This window comes from Sapajus apella, unplaced genomic scaffold, assembly GCF_009761245.1.
Source record: "Sapajus apella isolate SASKATOON/1434 unplaced genomic scaffold, GSC_monkey_1.0 scaffold38, whole genome shotgun sequence".
NCBI classification, from domain to species: Eukaryota; Metazoa; Chordata; class Mammalia; order Primates; family Cebidae; genus Sapajus; species Sapajus apella.
The window spans coordinates 6,513,972-6,537,267 of record NW_022436978.1 but is presented as its reverse complement, the minus strand read 5'-3'; the positions used below and the strand labels follow the sequence as shown (position 1 = coordinate 6,537,267).

The window sequence follows — 23,296 nt, the reverse complement described above, 5'->3', positions numbered from 1 at the left end:
CACTGCACTCCAGCCCAGACAACAAAGTGAGACTTTGTCTCAAAAAAAAAAAAATCAAATTGTAAATATTTTAAGTTTTGCAGGCCATACAGTCCCTGTTACAACTACTCAACTCTGCCGTTGTAGCAAAAAAAGAGCAACCACAGACAATATGTAAATAAATAAGCATGACTATATTCAATAAAACTTTACAGGCACTGAAATTTTACATAATGTTCATGTGTCATGAAATTATTTAACTTTTAAAAATGTAAAAACTTAGCTCACATGTAGAAATGATATAATTTGCAGGGACTATTGCCAAAAAAAAAAAAAAGAAAAACAATGGAGCCTCTTGTTTAAAAGTTATTAAGAATTTCAAGATAGTAACAGCAGAGCATTAAAAACCAAGCATAAGGGCCTTTCTTAGGGTGGGTCCCTGTATGACTACACAGATGCATATCCACAAATCATGCAGGCCATAGTTTACCAACTCCTGGCTTAGATTCTACTGAAGATGGTTCACGATTCAGAGCAGAATTGAGTGTTCATATCCTCTTCCTACCACTTAATAGTTCTGCTCTCTGTCCCCCAGTATATATCTCACTGAGTTGTAAACAAATGACTTAATATATATAAAACACTTACAATAATCCTAGTATACACATATGTGTGGGGTTCTGTTTGTTTCGGGGTTTTTTGAGTCAGAATCTCTCTCTGTCACCCAGGCTGGAGTGCAGTGGCGCAATCTCGGCTCATTGCAATCTCCACCTCCCTGGTTCAAGCAATTCCCAGGCCTCAGCCTCCTGAGTAGCTGGGATTACAGGTGCATACCACCACGCCTGGCTAATTTTTTTGTATTTTTAGTAGAGACAGGGTTTCATCATGCTGTCCAGACTGGTCTCAAACCTCTGACCTCAGGCAATCCACCCGCCTTGGCCTCCCAAAATGCTGGAATTACAGGCATGGGCCACTGCACCCAGCCAGTCCTGGTATCTATTAAGCACTTTATATATGCTAGCTATCATTATATTTTAATAACAGTATTGGCCGGGCACCACGATGCCTCATGCCTGTAATCCCAGCACTTTGGGAGGTCACAGCAGGTGACCTTAAGCTCAGGAGTTCAAGACCAGCCTGTGCCATATGGTAAAACCTCATCTCTACCAAAAAAAAAAAAAAAAATACAAAAACAGTATTTTATGTAGCCAACATACATTATTTTTCACTTTTCCTATGTTCTGATAAAAACATAGGAAACAACATCCTTGTTCATGTAACTTTGTGTGCTTATCCTATCATTCCTTAGAAGATATTCCTAGATGTAAAAATGCTAAATCAAAATATATGTATTTTTTAAATTCTGAAATACCTTACTACTTTGTCCTTCAATAAAGCTCTATCAGGCCAAGCACGGTGGCTCATGCCTGTAATCCTGGCACTTTGGGAGGCCGAGGCAGGCAGATCACTTGAGGTCAGGAATTCAAGACCAGTCTGGCCAACTTGGGAACATAAAAATTAGCCAGGCATAGTGGCACATGCCTGTAGTCCCAACTACTCAGGAGGCTGAAGGAGGAGAATTGCTTAAACCCAGGAGGTGGAAGTTGCAGTGAGCCAAGATCATGCCTCTGCACTCCAGCCTGGGCAACAGAACAAGATTGTCTCTAAATAAATAAAACAGTTGTTGTAAGTTACTAAATATTAGGTTGGCTACACAGCAATAGATAATCAGAATATGATTTAAAAGTAAACACTGATTTTTAGGAATACAGATCTCCAAACGGACATGTTTCAAAGACTACCTTAGAAAAAGATGTTTATTCCATTTAATGGGTTTTTAATTTTTTCCTTAAGAAAGAAAATAAGGAGAGAGATCCAAGATGGCTGATCACTAGCAGCTCGGGATTGTAGCTCCCAGTGAAAGCGCAGCGAACGAGAGGACGCCACACTTTCAGACGAATTTTTGTTGCTCACGCACCAGGAGACTCCCAGAGGAGGAGGCCCACGGGTCACCAGCGCGACTCTTCTGGCCAGCGAGGCAGTTTTGCTGCTGCCTTGGTGCAGCAGTTCTTGGTGCAGAGTCAGAAAAGCACCATCAATCTTAATGCCGCTGTTTTGGCCAGCGCAGCGGGTTGCTCAGATTTTAGCGCTGGGAATCAACAAGTTGGACGTCCACTCAGAAACTCAATTATGAGGACGATAATTATAAAGACCAGAGAGGGATAGATTTATAATGAAGGGAAGAAAACAGCCTAAAAAGGCCGAGAATACCCAAAATCAGAGCGCCTCTCCCTCTACAGGGGATCACAGTTCCTCATCAGCAACGGAACAAGGCCTGATGGAGAAAGACTGTGTTCCATTAACAGAAGCAGGCTTTAAAAGGTGGATGATAAGAAACTTCTGGTAATTAAAAGAACTTGTCCTAGCCCAATGCAAAGAAACTAAGAACTTTGAAAAAAGATTTGATGAAATGTTAACAAGAATACACAATTTAGAGAGGAATATAAGTGAATTAATGGAGCTGAAAAACACGAGAACTTTGCGAAGTATGCACAAGTTTTAACAGCCGAATTGATCAAGCAGAAGAAAAGATATCAGAGGTTTAAGACCAACTTAATGAAATAAAACGAGAAGACAAGATTCGAGAAAAAAGGATAAAAAGGAACGAGCAAAGTCTCCAAGAAATATGGGACTATGTGAAAAGACCTAATCTACGTTTGATAGGTGTACCTGAATGTGAAGAAGAGAATCAATCCAAGCTGGAAAATATGCTTCAGGATACGATTCAGGAAAACTTTCCCAACCTAGCAAGGCAGGACAATATTCAACTCCAGGTAATACAGAGAACACCACAAAGATATTCCTCAAGAAGACCAACCTCAAGGCACATAATCGCCAGATTCACCAGGGTTGAAATGAAAGAGAAAATATTGAGGGCAGCCAGAGAGAAAGGTCAGGTTACCCATAAAGGGAAGCCTATCAGACTCACAGCAGATCTCTCAGCAGAAACCCTACAAGCCAGAAGAGAGTGGGGGCCAATATTCAACATCCTTAAAGAAAAGAACTTTCAACCCAGAATTTTACATCCAGCCAAACTAAGCTTCATAAGCAAAGGAGAAATAAAATCTTTTGTGAACAAGCAAGCACTCGGAGATTTCATCACCGCCAGGCCTGCTTTACAAGAGCTTTTGAAAGAACCACTACACATAGAAAGGAACAACCAGTATCAGCCTTTCTAAAAAATACCAAAAAATAAAGAGCATCAACATAATCAAGAATTTACATCAACTAACGGGCAAAACAGCCAGCTAACATTAAATGGCAGTATTAAACTCACATATATTATTATTAATTCTAAATTTAAATCGACTAAATCCCCCAATCCAAAGACACAGGCAAAAAAAGCTAAGACCCATTGGTACCCATCTCACATGCAAGGATACAAAAAGACAGAAAACAAAAGGATGGAGAAAGATTTACCAACCAAAGGTAGAGCAAAAATAAATAAATAGAAAGCAGGAGTTGCAATTTTTGCTGATAAAATAGACTTTAAAGCAATAAAGATTAAAAGAAGCAAAGAAGGATATTACATAATGATAAAAGGATCAAAGTAACAAGAAGAGCTAAAGATCCTAAATATATACGCATCCAATACAGGAATACCCAGATATATAAGACTTATAAAGAGACTTAGACTCCCACACAATGATAGTGGGAGACTTCAACATCAATATTCGACAGATCAATGAGACAGAAAGTTAACAACGATATCCAGGACTTGAACTCAGATCCGGAACAAGCAGACTTAATTAACATTTGTAGAACTCTCCACTTTAAATACACAAAATATACATGCTTATCAGTACCACATCACACCTATTTACAGGTTTAAATGAAATATTGGTTGGCTGCTTCTTATTTTCTTCCTGCATTTTTTTCATGTCTCTATTATTAAGCACAATTATAGGCATACCCATTTTTAGACTGCATTCTAGCCCGGGCAATAAAGCAACACCCCCATTCTCTCTCCCTCTTCCTCTTTCTTCCTCTCCTTCATTCTTTTTTCTATTCTTTCTTTCTTTTTTTTTTTTAAGAAAAAAAAAAGAAAAGAAAAAGAAGAAAAAGATGTTTATTCCAATGGTTTTGAGACTGCTCAAAAGCATCTTTTAAAATCACTCAAGGAGACTGGGGTGGTGGCTCATCCTGTAATCCCAGCACTCTGGGGAGGCCAAAGCAGGCAGATCACTTGAGCTCAGGTTTCGAGACCAGCCTGGGCAACATGGTGAAACTCTATCCCTACCAAAAAAAAAAAAAAAAAAATTACAAAAAATTAGCGTGGCCGGGCGCGGTGGCTCAAGCCTGTAATCCCAGCACTTTGGGAGGCCGAGGCGGGTGGATCACGAGGTCAAGAGATCAAGACCATCCTGGTCAACAAGGTGAAACCCCGTCTCTACTAAAAGTACCAAAAATTAGCTGGGCATGGTGGCGCGTGCCTGTAATCCCAGCTACTCAGGAGGCTGAGGCAGGAGAATTGCCTGAACCCAGGAGGCGGAGGTTGCGGTGAGCCGAGATCGCGCCATTGCACTCCAGCCTGGGTAACAAGAGCGAAACTCCGTCTCAAAAAAAAAAAAAAAAAATTAGCTAGGTGTGGTGACATGTGCCTGTAGTCCCAGCTACTAGGGAGGCTGAGGTAAGGGAATTGATGGAGTCCAGGAGGTGGAGGTTGTAATGAGTGAAGATTACACCACTACACTACAGCCTGGGTGACAGAATAAGACTGTCTCAAATAAATAAATAATCACTCACTCAAGAAGCCTTAGTTACATTTTTTTCAAATATCTCATTCTGATTCAGGTGGTCCAGAGACAATAAAAAAGACTGTCTTTTTTTTCTTTTTTTTTTTTTTTTTTTGTCTCACTGTATCACCAGGCACCAGGCTGGAGTGCAGTGGTACAATCTCAGCTCACTGCAACCTCCACCTCCCGGGTTCAAGCAATTCTCCTGCCTCAGCCTCCCAAGTAGCTGGGACTACAGGCACACGCCACCACACCCAGCTAATTTTTCTATTTTTAGTAGAGATGGGGTTTCACCATGTTGGCCAGGATGGTCTCGATCTCTTGACCTCGTGATCCGCCTACCTCGGCCTCCCAAAGTGCTGGGGTTACAGGCTTGAGCCACTGCACCCAGCCAAAAGACTGTCTTATATCTTCCAAGTTGTCTTATGTTTTTAGTTGGTAACTTTTTAGTCAACTAAAAAAAATTTAAGACCAGGTAAGGTGGTTCATGCCTATAATCCCACTTGGGGAGGCTAAGATAGGAGAAAAGCTTCAGCCCAGGAGTTCAAGACCAGCCTGGGCAACACAGTGAGATTTCACCTCTACAAAAAAATTTAAAAATTAACTGGGCATGGTGATATACACCTGTAGTCCCAGCTACTCAAGAGGCTGTGGTGAGAGGATTGTTTGAGCCCAGAGGTCAAGGCTGCAGTAAGCCATGATTGTGCCACTACACTCCATCCTGAGTGACAGAGTGAGACCCTGTCTCAAAAAAAAAAAATGTTTTTAAATGTTGATCAAGATAGCAGGATTATCAAACACACTTTTTAAATTTTCTATATAAGTATTAATTATCTGAACGGTTAAGTTTGTCAAAATGTTTGTAAAATTAAATATATTTCCTTAGAGCCCTCATATAAAAATACCTTGGTAGCTTAGGCTAGTCCAAGTCTCTCAAGAATTATGACAACTACCCAACAAGACCTAAAGATTTTGGTCTGACTTAATTACGACATTGTAAAAGGAAATTTAAATAAGCCCTAGCAGCTGTCATATATTACTTACAGTTTTACAATTCATCAGTTGTACAATAACACAAAAATTCCTAAAATAAAAATTATAGTATGGTATATGAAAATGGAGAATGTATAACTAATTTAAGAAAGTAGTTTTTGGCAGTTAAAGGCTGTGGTCTACCCTACTGTGTGCAAGAAATTGTGCTCAAGAACAAAGGAGTAAAAAGACACGGGTGGTCTCTGTCCCAAAGAGTTTACCACCTAAAGGGGAATATAGGATTGGGATCACATCGGTTTTTGAAGTAAATTACACAAGACTGCACAGAAAGCCAGCCCTACTTAATGACTCTGCCTGGGTGTCTACTAGGTATCTCAAACATGTAAAAAATATAACTCTAGATTATTTTCAAAAAAACCTATTCTTCCCTTGCCTTCCTCTTTATCAATAAACAGGACCTCCATTTACCCAGTTGCTAAGGCCAAATGCTGTTTTTTTGGTTCTTCTAATTCCCTATACAAACTTCAATAGCAACTCTTCTGGATCCTACCAAAAAATTTTCTCAACTATCTCCCAAGTTGTCTCTTGCCTGGCCCAGCCTGATAACTAGTTTCCTACAATGGCTTCCTACATGGTCTCTCTGCATCCACTCTTTGCCCCTACAATCCACCATCATACAGTAGTCAAAACATTTTTAAAACATAAACTTCATTTCCTACCACTGCTAAAAGCTTTCTAAGTGCTTCCTACTGCACTAACCATAACATCAAAATTACTACAGATGAATTATAATGCCTAACATGACCTCATCCTTGCCTACCTCTGATCTTAATTCTTAGCTATCCTTCCTCTTGAGTACACTGCTCCAACCATACTGGCCTTCTTTCTGTTCCTTGAAGATCAAGTTCCTTTCTCCTTGAGCCTTTAATCTACAAGCTTTTCCCCACAACCACCACCACCCACTATCCACCCTTTCCTACCCATGACTCCAGTGACCAAAACTTGCATTCCCAACAGGAAGACAGGCAAACATCACGGGTTTCCTGGTGGAGATGATACAATGCATCACCACCAATGAGTATTCGTGCCAAAAACGTATCTGTCCCAAGGAAACAATCAGAAAAATTCAGCAAGGGGAACATTCTAAAAGATAATTAGTCTAAACTCTTCAGAAAAGCAGGGAACATAAGATTGTTGGTTATCAAATTATCAATAATCTAGAGAAGCAGGGTATCAACATGTTCAAAACAGGACTAAGCAGTATTATGTCATAATGATTTAATAAAATACATGATGCAATCTTTTTTTAACCATAAAACCTTCCTAGCTAGTTCTACTCCTTCCCCCTTTCTCACTACATTAATTGACTACTCCAAAAAAGAAAAAAGAAAAACTTTCCTAGCAATATTGGAAATTTATACAATTAAATTAAAAATTGCAAAGCCACCAAAATTTGCACTATGATTATGGTAAGGTCATATGTAAACTAGTGAGCACAGATTAGATCTTTGGCAAAATTACAAATCAATGTGAGCTGAGACTTTTGAGAATGTTGGGATGAGGTGAATATATTTCGCATGTGGGATAGAGGTAAATTTTGGGGAGGCAGAGGGTGGACTGCGGTAGACAAAATAAGCCTCCTCTCCACCCCGCAAAGATGTCAACATCCTAATCCTCAGAACCTGCAAATAAGTTAGGTTAAATGGTAAAGGGAAATTAAGGTTGCTATCATCTGACCTTGAGATCAGGAGATTATTCTGGAACGTCTGCCCAACATTATCACAAGGGTCCTTACCATAAAAGAAGAGGAGAGGGAGTATCACAACCATTGCTGGCTTTGAAGATGGAAAGGGGCCATGAGCCAAGGAGTATGGGCAGCCCTTTGAAATTGGAGAAGGCAAGGTATAAAAACTAAAATAAAGGATTCTTCCCCAGGCCTTCCAGAAAAGAATGCAGCTCTGCCAATTGGACTTTTATTTTAGCCCAGTGAGATCTGTATCAAAACTGTGATCTCCAGAACTGTCAGATAATTTTGTGTTGTTTTAGGCCACCAAGTTTGGGGTAATTTGTTATAACAGCAATAAAAAGCTACAGTCATCCATCATTTAACAAAGTAGATACATTCTCGGGGGTGCATTGTTAGATGATTTCTTCACTGTGCAAACATCACAGAGTGTAAGCCACCTTAATGGTATAGACTATTACACATCTAGAGTACAAGGTAGAGCCTATATGGTTCCTAGAATACAAACCTGTACAATGTTACTTTTCTGAATACTATAGGCAACTGTAACACAACGGTATTTGTGTATCTAAGCATATCTAGGCTCACTCCTGTAATCCTATCCTAGCACTTTGGGAGGCTGATGCAGGTAGATACCCTCAGCTCAGGAGTTTGAGACCAGCCTGGGCAACATGGCAAAACCTCATCTCTACCAAAAATACAAAAAGCTAGCCAGACGTAGTGTGGTGTGCAACTTTGTTCCCTGATAATCAGGAGTCTGAGGTGGGAGGATCACTTGAGTGTGGGAGACGGAGGTTGCAGTGAGCCAAGATAGCGCCACTGCACTCCAACTTGGGTGACCAAGTAAAACCCCATCTCAAAAAAAAAGGATAAAGTAATAACGCATTCAATTATATGTGCTTGTGTCTGTATACACACACACAAACACACACAGACACGCATATATGTCAAAAAAAAGATAGTCTAAACTCTTCAGAAAAGTAACATAAGATTGTTAGTTATCAAATTATCAATAATCCAGGAAAGCAGGGTATCAACATGTCCAAAACAGGACTAAGCAGTATTATGTCATAACAACTTAATAGAATATATGATGCAATCTGTTGTTGACTAGAATATAATTATGACTATATATATATACACACACACATATATGTACATATATACATTTACAGTCATAATTATATATATGCATATATATTCATAGTCATAAGTATATTCAACAACAGACCACATATACAATAGTGGTCCCATGGGATTATATCATATTTTTACTGTACTTTTTCTATGTTTAGATATGTTTAGATACACAAATACCACTGTGTTACAACTGCCTACAGTATTAGTACAATAACATGCTGTACACATTTGTATCCTAGGATCCACAGGCTATCTCATATACCCTAGATGTGTAGTAGGCGATACCACCTAAGTTTGTGTAAATATACGCTATGATGCTTGCACGATAAAATCATGATGCATTTTTCAGAACATATTATGCTTATTAAGTTACACATCACTGCAATTACACACACACACACACACACACACACACACACACACACACACACAGATACATTATACACCATGCAGTGGATAAAATCAAAAAGTGATATTACCAAATACTAGCAAGGATGTGGAGCAAGAGGAATCCTCAAATATTGTTGGCAGATTTATAAACAGTACAATCACTTTGGAATAATGCTTTGCAGTTTTGATAAACACACATTTACCCCTTGACACAGCAATTCAACTCCTAGGTATTTATCTTAAGAGAAATGAAAACCTATCGTAAGAAAAGTTGTATAAGAATGTTCATTAACAACTTTATTCACAATGTTCAAAAACCATGACAGCAATCTATCAATCATCAGGAGAATGAATTCATTATGATTCATTCACAAACAAATACTACATAGCAATAAGAAGGCGTGGTGGCTCACACCTGTAATCCCAGCACTTTGGGAGGCCAAGGTGGAAGGATCACTTAAGGTCAGGAGTTTGAGACCAGCCTGGCCAACAGATGAAACCTCATCGCCACTAAAAAAACAAAAATTAGTCGAGTGTGGTGGTGTGTGCTTGTAATTCCAGCTACCCAGGAGGCTGAGGCAAGAGAATCGCTTGAACCCAGAAGGCAGAGGTTGCAGTGAGCCGAGATCGCATCACTGCACTCCAGCCTGGGCAACAAAGCAAGACTCCATCTCAAAAAAAAAAAAAAAATACACTAGTGACACACAGAAAAACATAGAAGAATCTCATAGTCAAAATGCTAAGCAAAAGTACTAAAATGCTCAGAATAATCACTGACATATAAACCACAAGAATCTATTCATAATGTTGAAAATTGGCAAAACTAATCTAAAGCTTAAAAAAAGCAAAACAGTGGTTGTCCTTGGGTGGTGGCAGCAGCATTCTGGGAAGATGGAAAATACGCTGTATTGTGACAGAGGTGTAGGTGATGTGTAGTGTACAATTGTGCATTTCAATATATGCAAGTTTTAATCAAGAAAAGAAACTATGAATACAAATTAATACTTTTTAATTTCTTTTCTTCGGTTGCTTGTACTTTAGGTTTCATATCTAAGAAACCACTGCCTAATTTGAGGTCATAAAGATTTAATCCTATGTTTTCTCCTAAGAGCTTTAAAGTCTCAGGTCTTCCATTTAGATCTATGATCCATACACTTTTGCCTGCGGCATAAAGGAGAGTAGGTATAACAGAAACATAGATGAAACAAGAATGACACAACATTGACATTTGCTTAAAATGGATAATGAGAGGTCGTTAATATTCTTCTGCGTAATTTGTATATATTTGATATTTTCTATAATTAAAAAAAAAGGTTCTAAGAACAAAAGGCCAGGAAAGCAACAAATTCAGGTTAGAGAGGAAGATTAAAAGGTATGAAAAGGATAGGTCCCAAACGGTCCATGGATGACTGCCCAATGTTCTCTAATGATTTGTTTCTGCTAAGATGATTTACTGGGATTTCTTATCTACAGCCAGATTATAGGGAAGGAAATTTACTTTATAAAGAACAGACAATCTTCTAACACGACAAAGGACACAAAATAAATATTACATAAGCTATGAAGCTTATTTGATGCATGTTTGATGCTATTAATTATTGTTACTTTTTTCTGATGTGATAATGGTATGTAGTTATATAATTTGTTTAAAGTGTGTTTATTTTCAGAGACATACACATACATACTGATGGAATTCTATATTCTCTGAAATTTGCTTCAAAAGTCATATGGGAAAGCCGGGTACAGTGGCTTCCACCTGTAATCCCAGCACTTTGGGAGGCAGAGGTGGGCCGATCACTTGAGGTTGGGAGTTCAAGGCCAGCCTGGTCAACATGGCGAAACCTCATCTCTACTAAAAATACAAAAATTAGCTGTCGTGGTGGCACGTGCCTGTGATCCCAGCTACTTGTGAAGCTGAGGCAGGAGAATCACTTGAACCAGGGAGGCGGAAGTTGCAGTGAGTGGAGACGGCGCCACTGGACTCCAGCCTTGGTGACAGAGTGCGACTGTCTTAATTAAAAAAAAAAAAAATCATATGGGAAACAAGGAGGGTGGGTTTACAGATCACCACACATTGATAACTGTTAAGTCAGGGTGAAAGAAATATGGGGGCTCAACATATATTTTCTGTTCTACCTATGCATTTGATTATAAATTTTCTATGCGATAACTCTTTTTCAATAACAGCTATATTGAGATATAATTCACAACATAAAATTCATCATTTTAAAATATAGTTTAGTGGGTTTTAGTATATTTAGAGTTCTCTACAACCACTACCACTAACTCCAGAAAAGCTTCATTACTCCCAAAAGAAACGCCGTATCTGTTAGCAATCACTAACTGCATTCCCCTCACCCTCCAACCTCTAGAAATCACTATTTTGTCTCTACAAATTTGCCTATTCTGGACATTTCATATTAAAATTATATAATATGTGGCTTTTGTGTTCGGTTTATTTAGCAAAATGTTTCCAAGGTTCATCCATATTATGGCGTATATCAGTACTTCATTCCATTTGACAGCTGAATAACTCTGTTGTACAGATACCCCGTAGTTTACTTATCCATGTGAGGACACAGGTTGCTTCACTTTTTGGCTGTGAATAATACTCCTATGAGCAGTCCTATACAAAGTTTTGTGGGTATGTATTTTAATTTCTCTTGGGTATACACCTAGAAGTGGAAGGGCTGGCTAGAACTCGTATGGTAACTCTATGTTTAACTTCTTATCTTAGGAACTGCCAAACTCTTCCAAAGTGGCTGCACTATTTTACATTCCCACGGGCAACGAACAAGGGTTCTAACAGCTCCACATTCTTCCCAACACTGGCTATTATCTTTCTTTTCCAGTAGTCATCCTAAGGGGTATGAAGTGGTATCTCATCACGGTTTTATTTGTATTTATATGCATTGCTAGTTAATGACATTGAGCATATTTTCATGTGCTTATTGACCATATGGGTATGTTCTTTGAAGAAGTATTTACTCAAATCGTTAGCCCATTCTTTAATCAGATTATTTGCCCTTTGAGTTGTAGAGCTTTATATTCTCTAGATACAAATCCCTTAACAGGTGTAATTTGCAAATATTTTCTCCCATTTTGTGGGTGACTTTTAATGCTCTTGCTGTGTGCTTTGAAGCATGAAATGTTTTAATTTTAATGAAGTCCAATTTATCAATCTTTTCTTGAGTGTCTTGTACTTTAGGTTTCATATCTAAGAAACCGTTGCCTAATTCAAGGTCACAAAGATTTAATTCTATGTTTTCTCCTAAGGGCTTTATAGTTTCAAGTCTTCCATTTAGGCCTATGATCCATTCTGAGTTAATTTTTGCCCATAGCATAAGGTAGGGCTCCAGCTTCATCCTTTTACATGTCTGCTGAAAAGACAACTGTTTCACTCATTGAATTGTCCAGGTACTCCTGTTAAAACTAGCTCACCATAAGCGTAAGGATTTGTTTTTGGATTCTAAATTCTATTTCACTGATCTATATGTCTATCCTTATGCCAGTACCACACTGTCTTCATTACAATCACTTTGTAGTAACTTTTGAAATCGGGAAAGTGAATCCTCCAGTCTTTTTCAGGATTGCTTTGGCTGTTCTGGGTTACATATGCTTCCACATGAATTTTAGGATCAGCTTGACAATTTCTTCAAAGAAACCAGTTGGAATTTTCATAGAGCTTGTGTTTAGTTTGTAGATCAATTTGGGGAATATTGCCATCTTAACAATATTAAGCCTTCTGATCCATGAACATGGGATGTATTTCCATTTATTTAGGTCTTTAATGTCTTTCAACAGTGTTAGAGACAGTATACTGAAAACTACCTAAGCACTTTCCTCCTTTTGATGCCACTGTAGACAAATTGGTTTTCTTTGCTAATGTACAGAAATACAAATAATTTTTGTATAATGATCTTACATACTACAGCCTTGCTGAACTTACTAGTTGTAACTGATTTTTGTGGATTCCTTAGCATTTTCTATATACCTCCATCCCTTGGTATCCAAAGGGCATTGGTTCCAGGACTACTCCTGCCCATCCCCCCACCACTACCCACTAATACCAAAATCCATGGATGCTCAAGTCTGTATATAAATGGCACAGTATTTCCAAATAACCTTCATACATCTTCTTAGATATTTTAAATCATCTCTAGGTTATTTCTAATATCTAATGCAAAGTAAATGTTATGTCTAAATGATTGTTACACTACTTTTATTTGTACTTTTTTAATTGTTGTATTGTTATTTATTTTTTTCCCAAAATATTTTCAATCCATGATTTATTGACTCACAGAAGTAGAACCCATAGATACAAAGGCTGATTATACAAGATGTATTATCTAAAAATATAGTTTTACTATTTCTTTTCCTATATGGATGCCTTTAATTTCTCTTTCCAGCCTAATTGCTCTGGCTCTATCCTCTGCTACAGTGTTGAACAGAAGTGGTGATAGCAGGCTTCTTGCTCCTTGTTAGGGGAAAGCTTTTTAGTCTTTCACCACTAAATACGATGTTAGCTGAGGGTGTTTTAAAGATGTCCATTATCAAGTTTAGGAAATTTCCTATTTAGTTTTTTGAGTAGTTTTATCATGAGGGCGTTATATTTTGTCAAAAATGCTTTTTCTGCATCTGAGATGATTGTGTTGTTTTAATCCTTTACCCTATTATTATAGTATATTGCATTAATTGATTTTTGTATAGGGCAATTTGGCATTCCTGGGATAAATAGGACTTGATCATGGTATACAATCCTTTTTATATGGTGCTATATTCCATTTGCCAGTATTTTCGTCAAAGATTTTTATATCTGCATTCATAAGGAATACTGGTCTGTCGGGTATTTTTTTGGAGGGGAGGGTTGGTGGGTTTGTTTCATTTTTCTTTTGTTTTTTAGAGACAAGGTCTTACTCTGTCACACAGGCTGAGTGCAGTGGTATGATCACGGCTCACCATAGCCTTCAACTACCCAGGCTCAAGTGGTCCTCCCACCTCAGCCTCTGTCTGTTCAGATTTTCTATTTCTTCTTGAGTCAGTTTCAGTAGTATGTATCTTTCATGAAATATATTCATTTCTTCTAAGTTACTGTCATAGAATTATCTGTAGTTTCCTTATAATCCTTTTTATTTCTGTAAATTGGTAGTGATATGCCTCTTTCATTCCTAAATGTAGAAATCTGAGTCACTGCCCTTTTTTTCTTGGTCACTCTAAAGATTTATCAATTTTGTTAGGCTTTTCAAAGAACCCACTTTCAGTTTCAATTATTTTTGTCAATTTTTCTCTTTTCTATTTTCTCTTATTTCTGTTCTACCTTTTTTAATTTCTTCCCTTTTGCTGCTTTGAGATTTGCTTACTCTTCTTTTTCTAGTTTGTTGGGGTGAAGATTAGGTTACTATTTTGAGTTCTTTCTCTCTTTTTTAATATTGGTGTTTGCAGGTACAAATTTCTCTGTAAGCAGTGTTTTAGCTGCATCCCATAAGTTTGGCATATTGTATTTTTGTTTTCATTCACCTGAAAGTATTTCTTCATTTTCCTTGTGACTTTCTTCAATCCACTGTCTATTTAGAGTGCATTGCTAATTTACATATTTGTGAATTTTTTGGATTTCCTTGTTATTGATTTCAAATTTTACCCCTTGTGGTCAGAAAATATTTTGTATGATTTCAATACTTAAAAATTTATTGAGGCTTAATGGCCTAACATAATAGTCTCTGCTGGGGAATACCTCATGTAAACTTGAGAAGAATGTGAATTCTGCTGCTGTTGTATGAAGTGTTCTATAGATAACTATTAAGTCTTCTTGGTTTATAGTGCTGTTCACATCTTCTATTTCCTTATTAATCATCTGCCTAGTTGTTCTACCCATTATTTGAAGTAGAGTATTTATATCTCAAACTATGATTGCTGAATTGTCTATTTCTGCCTGCAATGCTGTCAGTTTTTGTTTCATGTATTTTGGAGCTCAGCTAAGTAAATATATATTTATAGTCATTATGTCTTTCTTAATGGATTGACCCTATTTATACACACATACACACACACACACACTTTTTTTTCTGGAGACAAAGTTGCACTGTCACTCAGGCTGGAGCGCAGTGGTACGATCTCAGGTCATTGCAACCGCCGCCTCTCCCAGGCTCAAGCAACCCTCCCACCTCAGCCTCCTGAGTGGCTGGGACCACAGACATGTGCCACCACACCCAGCTAATGGTTTTTTTTTGTATTGTGGATAGAGACAGGCTTTCACCATGTTGCCCAGGGTGGTCTTGAACTCCTGAGCCAAGCAATCTGCCCACCTCAGCCTCCTAAAGTGCTGGGATTACAGGAGTGAGCTACCTGCCCAGCCCTCTTATTATATTTGTCTGAAGTAATTTTTGTCTTAAACTCTATTTTATCTGATATTAGCACAGCGCTCCAGCTCTTTTGGGTAATGTTTGCACGGTTCGTCTTTTACTCTCAAACTATTTGTGTCTTTAAATCTAAAGTATGTCTCTTTCGTATAGTTGAATCATCACTGAAATTTTACATAATAAAAAGTTTTAAATAAATAAAGCCAAAATATACAAAAAGACATACCCTCCTCTGAAATTGAAGGAAAAAGTACTGTAAACACTAAATTTGTAAAACATATAACAAGGGGAAATTTATTCTCCCACATATCACAGAAGGGGTGTGTGATTCATTTTAAATCAATGAAGAATGAATTTTTCAAAGGTGTTAGAGCAAGTGATTTTCATTAGGGAGAAAATAAAATTAGATTATCTTCTATACTCAAAACTAAGACCCAGTGCATTACATGAAACTTAAAATCACTATAAAATGACAGAAAAATATAATGGGGTAGGGAAGACTTTTCTAGGCAATAAACAAAAACCAGTTTTTAAATTTCTATATGATAAAAGACACCATAAACACCACAAATTTAACTGACACAATTTTTTAATTATTTTTTTTAATGAGACAGGGTCTTGCTCTGTTTTCCAGGGTGGGGTACAGTGGCATGATCATAGCTCACTGTAACCTCAAACTCCAAGGCAGTGATTCCTCCTGCCCCAGCCTCCTGAGTAGCTGAAACTACAGGTATGGGCCACCATATTTAGCTAATTTTTTCCTTTTTAATTTTTGTAAAGGCAGGGTCTTACTCTGTTGCCTGGGTTAATTTCAAACTCCTGGCCTCAAGTGATCCTCCCTCCTCAGCCTCCCAAACTATCGAGATTATAGGCATAAGCTACTGTACCCAGCCTAACAAATAAAATTAAAGCCTTCGGCTTAACATATAGAGTAAATGAGTGAATTCCCTTCCAGTTTCACCATGTGAAAGTCCACCATTAAGAAAGTCAATTACTAGCAAAAGAAGTAACTATTTTTTAAAAAGTCAATTAACCTATCGAACTGTCTAGTTTTTCCAATGCAAGCCACCAAAAAAAAGAAAAAAGAAAAAAAATGTCTAGTTTGAGATTTTTAAAAATATTTCTTAGGCCAGCATGGTGGCTCACGCCTGTAATCCCAACACTTTGGGAGGCTAAGGCAGGAAGATCACAAGGTCAAGAGTTTAAGATCAGCCTGGCCAAAACAGTGAAACCCTATCTCTACTAAATATACAAAAAATTAAGCTGGGCGTGGTGGCAGGCACCTGTAATCTCAGCTAATCGGGAGGCTAACACAAGAGACTCACTTGAACCCAGAGGTGGAGGTTGCAGTGAGCAGAGATCATGCCACTGCACTCCAGCCTGAGCATCAGTGCAAGACTCCATCTCAAAAAAAAAAAAAAAAAAAAAAAAAAAACTTTTTTTAAAATGTGGATAAGTTCTACTTTGTAAGCTTTTTTTTTTTAATTGAAATTAGAGACAAGGTCTCTATGTTGCCGAGGTTGGTCTTGAACTCCTGGGTTCAAGCGATCCTTCCCCCTTGGCTTCCCAAAGTGCTGGGATTACAAATGTTAAGCCACCACATCCCATCTACAAGATATTTTAACAGTTAAATGACAGTTGCTATAAAAGCATCTAGTATGAGGTCTGGTACATTATAAAAGCTTGTGATTCTTTATTTCAACTTAAGTTGATATTAAATTAAATGAAGAATTGGAAGCTGCACTGAGGAATATCAGGATTCCTGTTTTTTGATGTTTGTTTTGAGACAGAGTGTCTCGCTCTGCCTCCTGAGTAGCTGGGATTACAGGTGCCCGCCACCACGCCCAGCTAATTTTTTTGTATTTTTAGTACAGATGGCATTCACCATGTTGGCCAGGTTGGTTTCTAACCCCTGACCTCAAGTGATCTGCCCACCTCCGCCTCCCAAAGTGCTAAGATTACAGGTGTGAGCCACCACGCCCAGCCAGGATTCCTGTATTTTGGTTGATAATACAATTATAATTTCATTCTAGGCTGCTTAAATTTCCAGCTACTCAGGAGGCTGAGGCAGGAAAATCCCTTGAACCCAGGAGGTGGAGGTTGCAGTGAGCCGAGATCACACCACTTCACTCCAGCCTGGGCGACAGAGTGAGACTCCATCTCTAATTCCATTCTATTGCTTCTGAGATTAAAAAAATAATTCCATTCTACTGCTTCTGACATTTAAAAAAACACACTTCCCCTTATCCCTTGCCCACTGTATTAACTATCAGTTGCTAAAAGTTAATCTATTCTAAAAATGGAAGGCAAAGGAACAAGACAGGATTGGCACAAATCTAGATTTAAGAGCAACACATAACTGAGGTGTATTTAGTAGGCACATCTTATTCCAATGTCTTTCACCCATTAAAACCTTTCACCTGGCTGGGCATGGTGACTCATGCCTATAAGTCCCAGCTACTCGGGAGACTGAGGCAGGGGACTCACTTGAGTCCAGGAGGTGGAGACCAGCCCGATTACAAAGTAAGACTGTCTCTAAAACAAAATTCACCCACAAACCCCTTTTTTAAAAAAATGTTATTCTAAGTTACTGAACAAGAATCATATCTGAAATAGAATCTAGAAATGAAAAACCTTCAGGATGGTGTATTATAGATATTGTTAAAGGAGAAAAATAAATGAATTATCAGATGAAAACTAAAGCATACTAAGGCCAATTTTTGTTGTTGCTGTTGTTTTTAAGTGAGTCTTGCCCTGTCGCCCAGTCTGGGTGCAGAGGTGTGAACATAGCTCACTGCAGCCTTGACTCCTGCCTCAACAATCTTCCTATCTCAGCTTCCCACATAGCTGGAATCACAGGTCCACGCCATCATGCCCAGCTAATTTTTCTATTTTTGCAGAGATGAGGTCTCACTTTGTTGCCCACGCAAGTCTCAAACTCCTGGCCTCAAGTGATCCTCTTATCTCAGCCTCCCAACTGCTGGGATTACAGGCATGAACCACTGTGCCATGCTACCACATTTTTATGGCTCAGAGCAAAAATCTTTCACAATTCAGAAAGATTTTTATTTTTTTCAATTTATTTTATTTATTTATTCTACTTTTTATTTCAAACAGAATATTCACTTGGTAAGTAAAACAGTATGTTTTGGGTTTTGGGGTTTTTTTTGAGATAGTCTCACTCTGTTGCCCAGGCTGGAGTGCAGTGGCGCAACTCCAGCTCACTGCAGCCTCTGCCTACCGGATTCAAGTGATTCTCATGCCTCAGTCTCCCAAGTAGCTGGGATTACAGGTGCATGCTACCACACCTGGCTAAGTTTTGTATTTTTAGTAGAGATGGGGTTTTACCATGTTGGCCAGGCTGGTGTCAAACTCCTGACCTTAACTGATCGGCCAGCCTCGGCCTCCCAAAGTGCTGGGATTACAGACATGAGCTACAGTGTCCAGCCCAAGAATATGTTTAAAGAAAAGAAAAGCACAATTTTTACTGAGGTTTTGTAAAACAAAGACCTACTACATGCAACTACAAACAATTTAGGGCCCAAACAAATTCAAACTTCAACATATTTGGTCAAAATGCAAAATTTCCACTAAAAAAAAAAAAAAAAAAAAGTATACTTAGGCACTCTACAGTCTTGTAGATTTTTAGATGAACAAGATTTTTAGATTTCAGATGAACAAGATTTTGACCTTTAAGCTGATTTTAAATTGGTAATTAAAAAACCAAAAAGAGAACCTAAAATTATGCAATGAAATGCACCCTCCAATCTAAAAACAAACAAACAAAAAATGTTGACTGGAATGTACAAGTAACCACTGACTCTTAAATTACAAAAGACAATGCTGCAACTGCGACATCCTTTTTTTCCCTATTGCAACCAGTCGCCTTGGATTCTCCTCATTGATTTAACAGGAAAATAAGTGTTTAAAGCCTGAACAGTGGTGAATTTTCATCAGCAAGATGTGCCTTTTGCATTCATTCTACAGCACCAAGACAGTTATGTGCACACACCAGACTTAAATGCCACGAGATTCATTTACTAATAAAAACAGGAATTAGTTTAAAGACAGCACAATAGATGAGGACACAAGTGCAGCTGCCTTACTATCAAAAAACAAGCCCAGGCCTCACAAACTTGTTTTATTTTGATACAAGTTTCAGTATCACTCAATGTACACAATACTCTCAAAAGTAAAGTTCTTCCTATACACACAGCATGTGAATGAAGACTTTTGAAATATTCTTTTCAAATGCTACACAAATCCTCAAAGTAACAGGATTATAGAAAAACTATAAAAAAATAAGAATGTGAATAATGAAACTTCTATTTCTAGGCAGTCTTCCCTCTATTGCAAATCTAAATGTGTTCTCAAAATGTATAGAAGATGTTGGAGGTACTGAAATTTTGGCATCTCTTCCCAATTTGCAGCTACCAATAATTGGAATATGGGAAACAACTCTTGAAAACCTCTAATATTTTAATTAACGTAGAATTTATGTTACAATCAAGTTTAACAAAAGTTCACTATAATATTCCCTACAACTTAATCAGTATCTTGCCCTCTTATTTTATATTCAATGATTCCTTTATTTCAAAAACAAAGACATCACATGGTTTGTGACCAACACCAGTAGCTAGAAGTATTTCCAAATCACTTCTCTCAACCTAAAAAAAAAAAAAATTAATGTGAAACAAAGAGCTCAAAGCTACATTCTCTAAGAGAAAAATGCTGTAATTATTTCACTTAAAAATAAATAGCTGAGTCATAGTAACAAAATTTCACAAAAAGCTGAACTTTCTAAGGTACACTTTAAAAATTACTCCACTAGCCACACTGTCCTGGAAACCATCCTACAAGCCTGTCCTAGACAATCTATTTGTGTCTGCTGAGTCCTTCAATTATGCAGAACATAAAAGTTTCAAAAACTAATCGCAACAACAGCAATCAAAGGAAGTGGGTTTTTGTTTTTTGGTTTTTTTTTAAACAAGCAATAGCCCTAAGCTCCAATAAAATTAACACCCAAAAATGATCAAAGGGCAAAGGCAAAAAGCGTTCTTAAATTTTCTCTAAGTAGCAGTTCCTTAGCTTTACAATTCTTTTCCTTGTTTTTCACTGAAAGGAGAAGAAATCCAATTAAGTGTTAAGGATGAGAACAGTTAGTTCCCAGGCAGAGGATGCAATTTACAATCCAGGCTTGGCCCAGACATCAGCGGGCACAAGCACACGCCAATGCTCAGAGGAAGCTTTCAAGAAATGTCACTATCTAACGGAAGTGTTAAGGCCTTGTATTTGAGAGGACTATGGCCAGCTCTGTAAATAAATACACTGTAAAACACAACCTAGAAAAACTCCATTGTCCAAAACAACTCAAGAGTTTCCTACCATACTCAAAACAGAAAGAAGCTGTGTCCTGGACAGCCTAAGGACGACCGCCTCTCACATGGAAAGAAGGGCAGCCCATGTGAGTCGGAGTGCCCCCATGTCAGCTCCGTGACAGATCCACTGGGAGCATCCGACTGTGATCCCGGCCCTCCAGGGCAGAGGCTGCTGGAAGAGGAACACACATGCAATCTTCACGGCCCTCCTACTTCCGTTCTCAAAACAGAAATGCACTTTTCTCCTAGTCCTCCGCCTTCAGCCCAGAACCTCTCGACGGCTGTGCCCCCTTCAACGAGCTTAATGGAAAGAAAAGCCAGGTAGTCATCAAGCAGGGACCATGGAATGCGGCTGATCACATAGCTTCCCCCTGCGATTCCGGCACGCATCCACCGCGGGCGCCCTCCGGAGATTCGCTCTGGCCGGGGCACCGAGAAGCAGAAGTCGGCGTCCCAGTTCGCCCCGGGGGAAGGAGGGCAGAAAAGCGCAAAGAGGAACTAAGTGAACTGCAAGGCGATGTTCTGAAAGCTCCCTCAAATAGGGGGTGGGGAGGAGGTGGAAACTAAGAAGGGGCGGAAGGAAGGGGAAAGGAACAGCAGCCAGAGGAGGAAGGGGGCGAGAGCGAGCGCCAGCGAAGGAGACGAGACTTCGCGAACGCGGCTGCACCCCATTTCCCCCAGCGGGAGCGGGTGCGCCGGCCTTCGGGGCGCTGCGCCCCGGCAGAGGGCGAGGAAAGGGATAAGGAGGCGACGTCTCCGTCCCCGCCACTTCCTCGCCCCTCAGGAAGGCTCGATGGGGACTGCAGTGCCCTCGCAGAATGGGAAGCGGCGGCAACGGCCGCTCGCCCCGTCGGAAGGCGCGGACGGCTGGGCCTCCTCCCGATGTGCGGGCCCGGCTTTCACGCCCCCAGCACCGGGGAGGCAGCTCCGCGGTGACGCCGGCCAGCTGTGCGGTTACCTGAAGCGGGGCGAGTCCTTCAAACACTCCTCGAAATCCACCGTCATCTTCATCCGGCCTCCGCCTCGCCTCGCAGGCGGCGCTGGCAGAGCGAGGGGGCCGCGAGAGCGGCCGCGCTGGGAACGCAGACGGCTAGAGCGAGCGCACGGCCGCGACTAGCGTAGCGCGGAGCTGCGGAGGGCGCCTCGCCCGCTGGTCATAGCCGCGAAGACGCCGACGGCTCGTCAGGCCCCAGTCCGGCCCCTCTTCCTCCCGCCCCAAGGAGAGCACTGGCCGCAGGGAAACGGCCGGGGAGTGACAGCCGCGGCCAGCCAGCCACGAACCTGGCGGCCAGGGGCGGGGCATCCAGCAGCACCGCCTGCGGACGCCCGGGCAACGGGCCTGAGTGACGGCAATCCGAACCAATGAGCAGCGCGACCGTGGGTGCCTCCTTGCCACAACCGCCACCGAGGGCCAACCGGGATGCGCGGGCGTCGCTAGGCGGGATGCACCGGTTGCTGGGAGGCCGGCAGCTGAGGCTCCTTGGGAAGGAAGTCACGTGGCTGCGGCGGCGCTTCCCTCAGAGCCCCCGCCTCTTCTCCTGCTGAGCTGCTAGCCCAGAGGAGCCGCCTCCTGCAGGTCTGAGGAAGGAAATTTGTTTTTTAAAGCAGCTTTGGCAGAAATCTGAAGAGGTTAGAGGCAGAAATTATAAAAGGAAGAGATAGGCTAAGCCACTTCTTCCTTTCAGTTTAGAGAAACTGAGGCCAGGAGACGAGCAAGGGTAACTTTAATGATAAAATCTATCTTTCACGTATTGGTTTCATCGCTTCATAATTTGGAAATTGCTCCCATATACATCTTCTCATATAACCAGAGGCCACTTCCTGAAGGAGCTGGCGTTTGGGTTGGACATAGGATTTAGGCAGGTATGGGAGGTAGGGTGCTTCGTGTGGAAGAACTCCTCTCAAAACTGCAGAAAACGTTCCCCCTCACACTTTGCTCCCAGTCGTTTTCACCTGTTCTGCGATGGTGGCGTTCTGAAGACCAGGCTCGTCATACTTACCTTGCAACACCTGCGCCTCTAATGAGCACTTTTTCTAGAAGCACTTTAAGATATTTATCATCTGATCCTCACAGTAATCCTACAAGGCAGGTATTTACCATACTCCTTGATTTTTAAGACGCCATTGATTGTAAAAAGTACAAGGATGTATTATATTTAAATGAATAAGTTTTAAGCCAACCTAAAAAACCTGGGCATATCTATAAAAATGCATATGTAGGGTGTTCTAACAGCATGTTGGCTCTGAGTGAGAATCTGGAGGCAAACTTCCTGGATTTACGTTCTAACTTTCTCACTTTAAAATGAACATGGCCAGGCGCAGTGGTTCAAGCCTGTAATCCCAGCACTTTGGGAGGCCGAGGCGGGTGGATCACGAAGTCAAGAGATCGAGACCATCCTGGTCAACATGGTGAAACCCTGTCTCTACTAAAAAACTACAAAAAATTAGCTGGGCATGGTGGCGCGTGCCTGTAGTCCCAGCTACTCAGGAGGCTGAGGCAGGAGAATTGCCTGAACCCAG

The 23,296-nt window shown here is 40.1% G+C and overlaps 1 protein-coding gene across 7 annotated transcripts in view; it reads right to left on the bottom strand.

Moving 5' to 3' along the window:
* The window catches only part of ACAP2 (ArfGAP with coiled-coil, ankyrin repeat and PH domains 2), a 164,231-nt gene extending 142,177 nt beyond the window's left edge, over positions 1–22,054 (bottom strand). For all 7 annotated transcript variants that reach the window (XM_032298198.1, XM_032298202.1, XM_032298200.1 and 4 more), the window contains exon 1: positions 21,735–22,054. In XM_032298198.1, the coding sequence (XP_032154089.1) occupies positions 21,735–21,787 (53 nt within the window). In that variant the 5' untranslated portion in view covers positions 21,788–22,054. The remainder of the gene's footprint in view (positions 1–21,734) is intronic.
* Between the last annotated feature and the right edge of the window lie 1,242 nt (positions 22,055–23,296).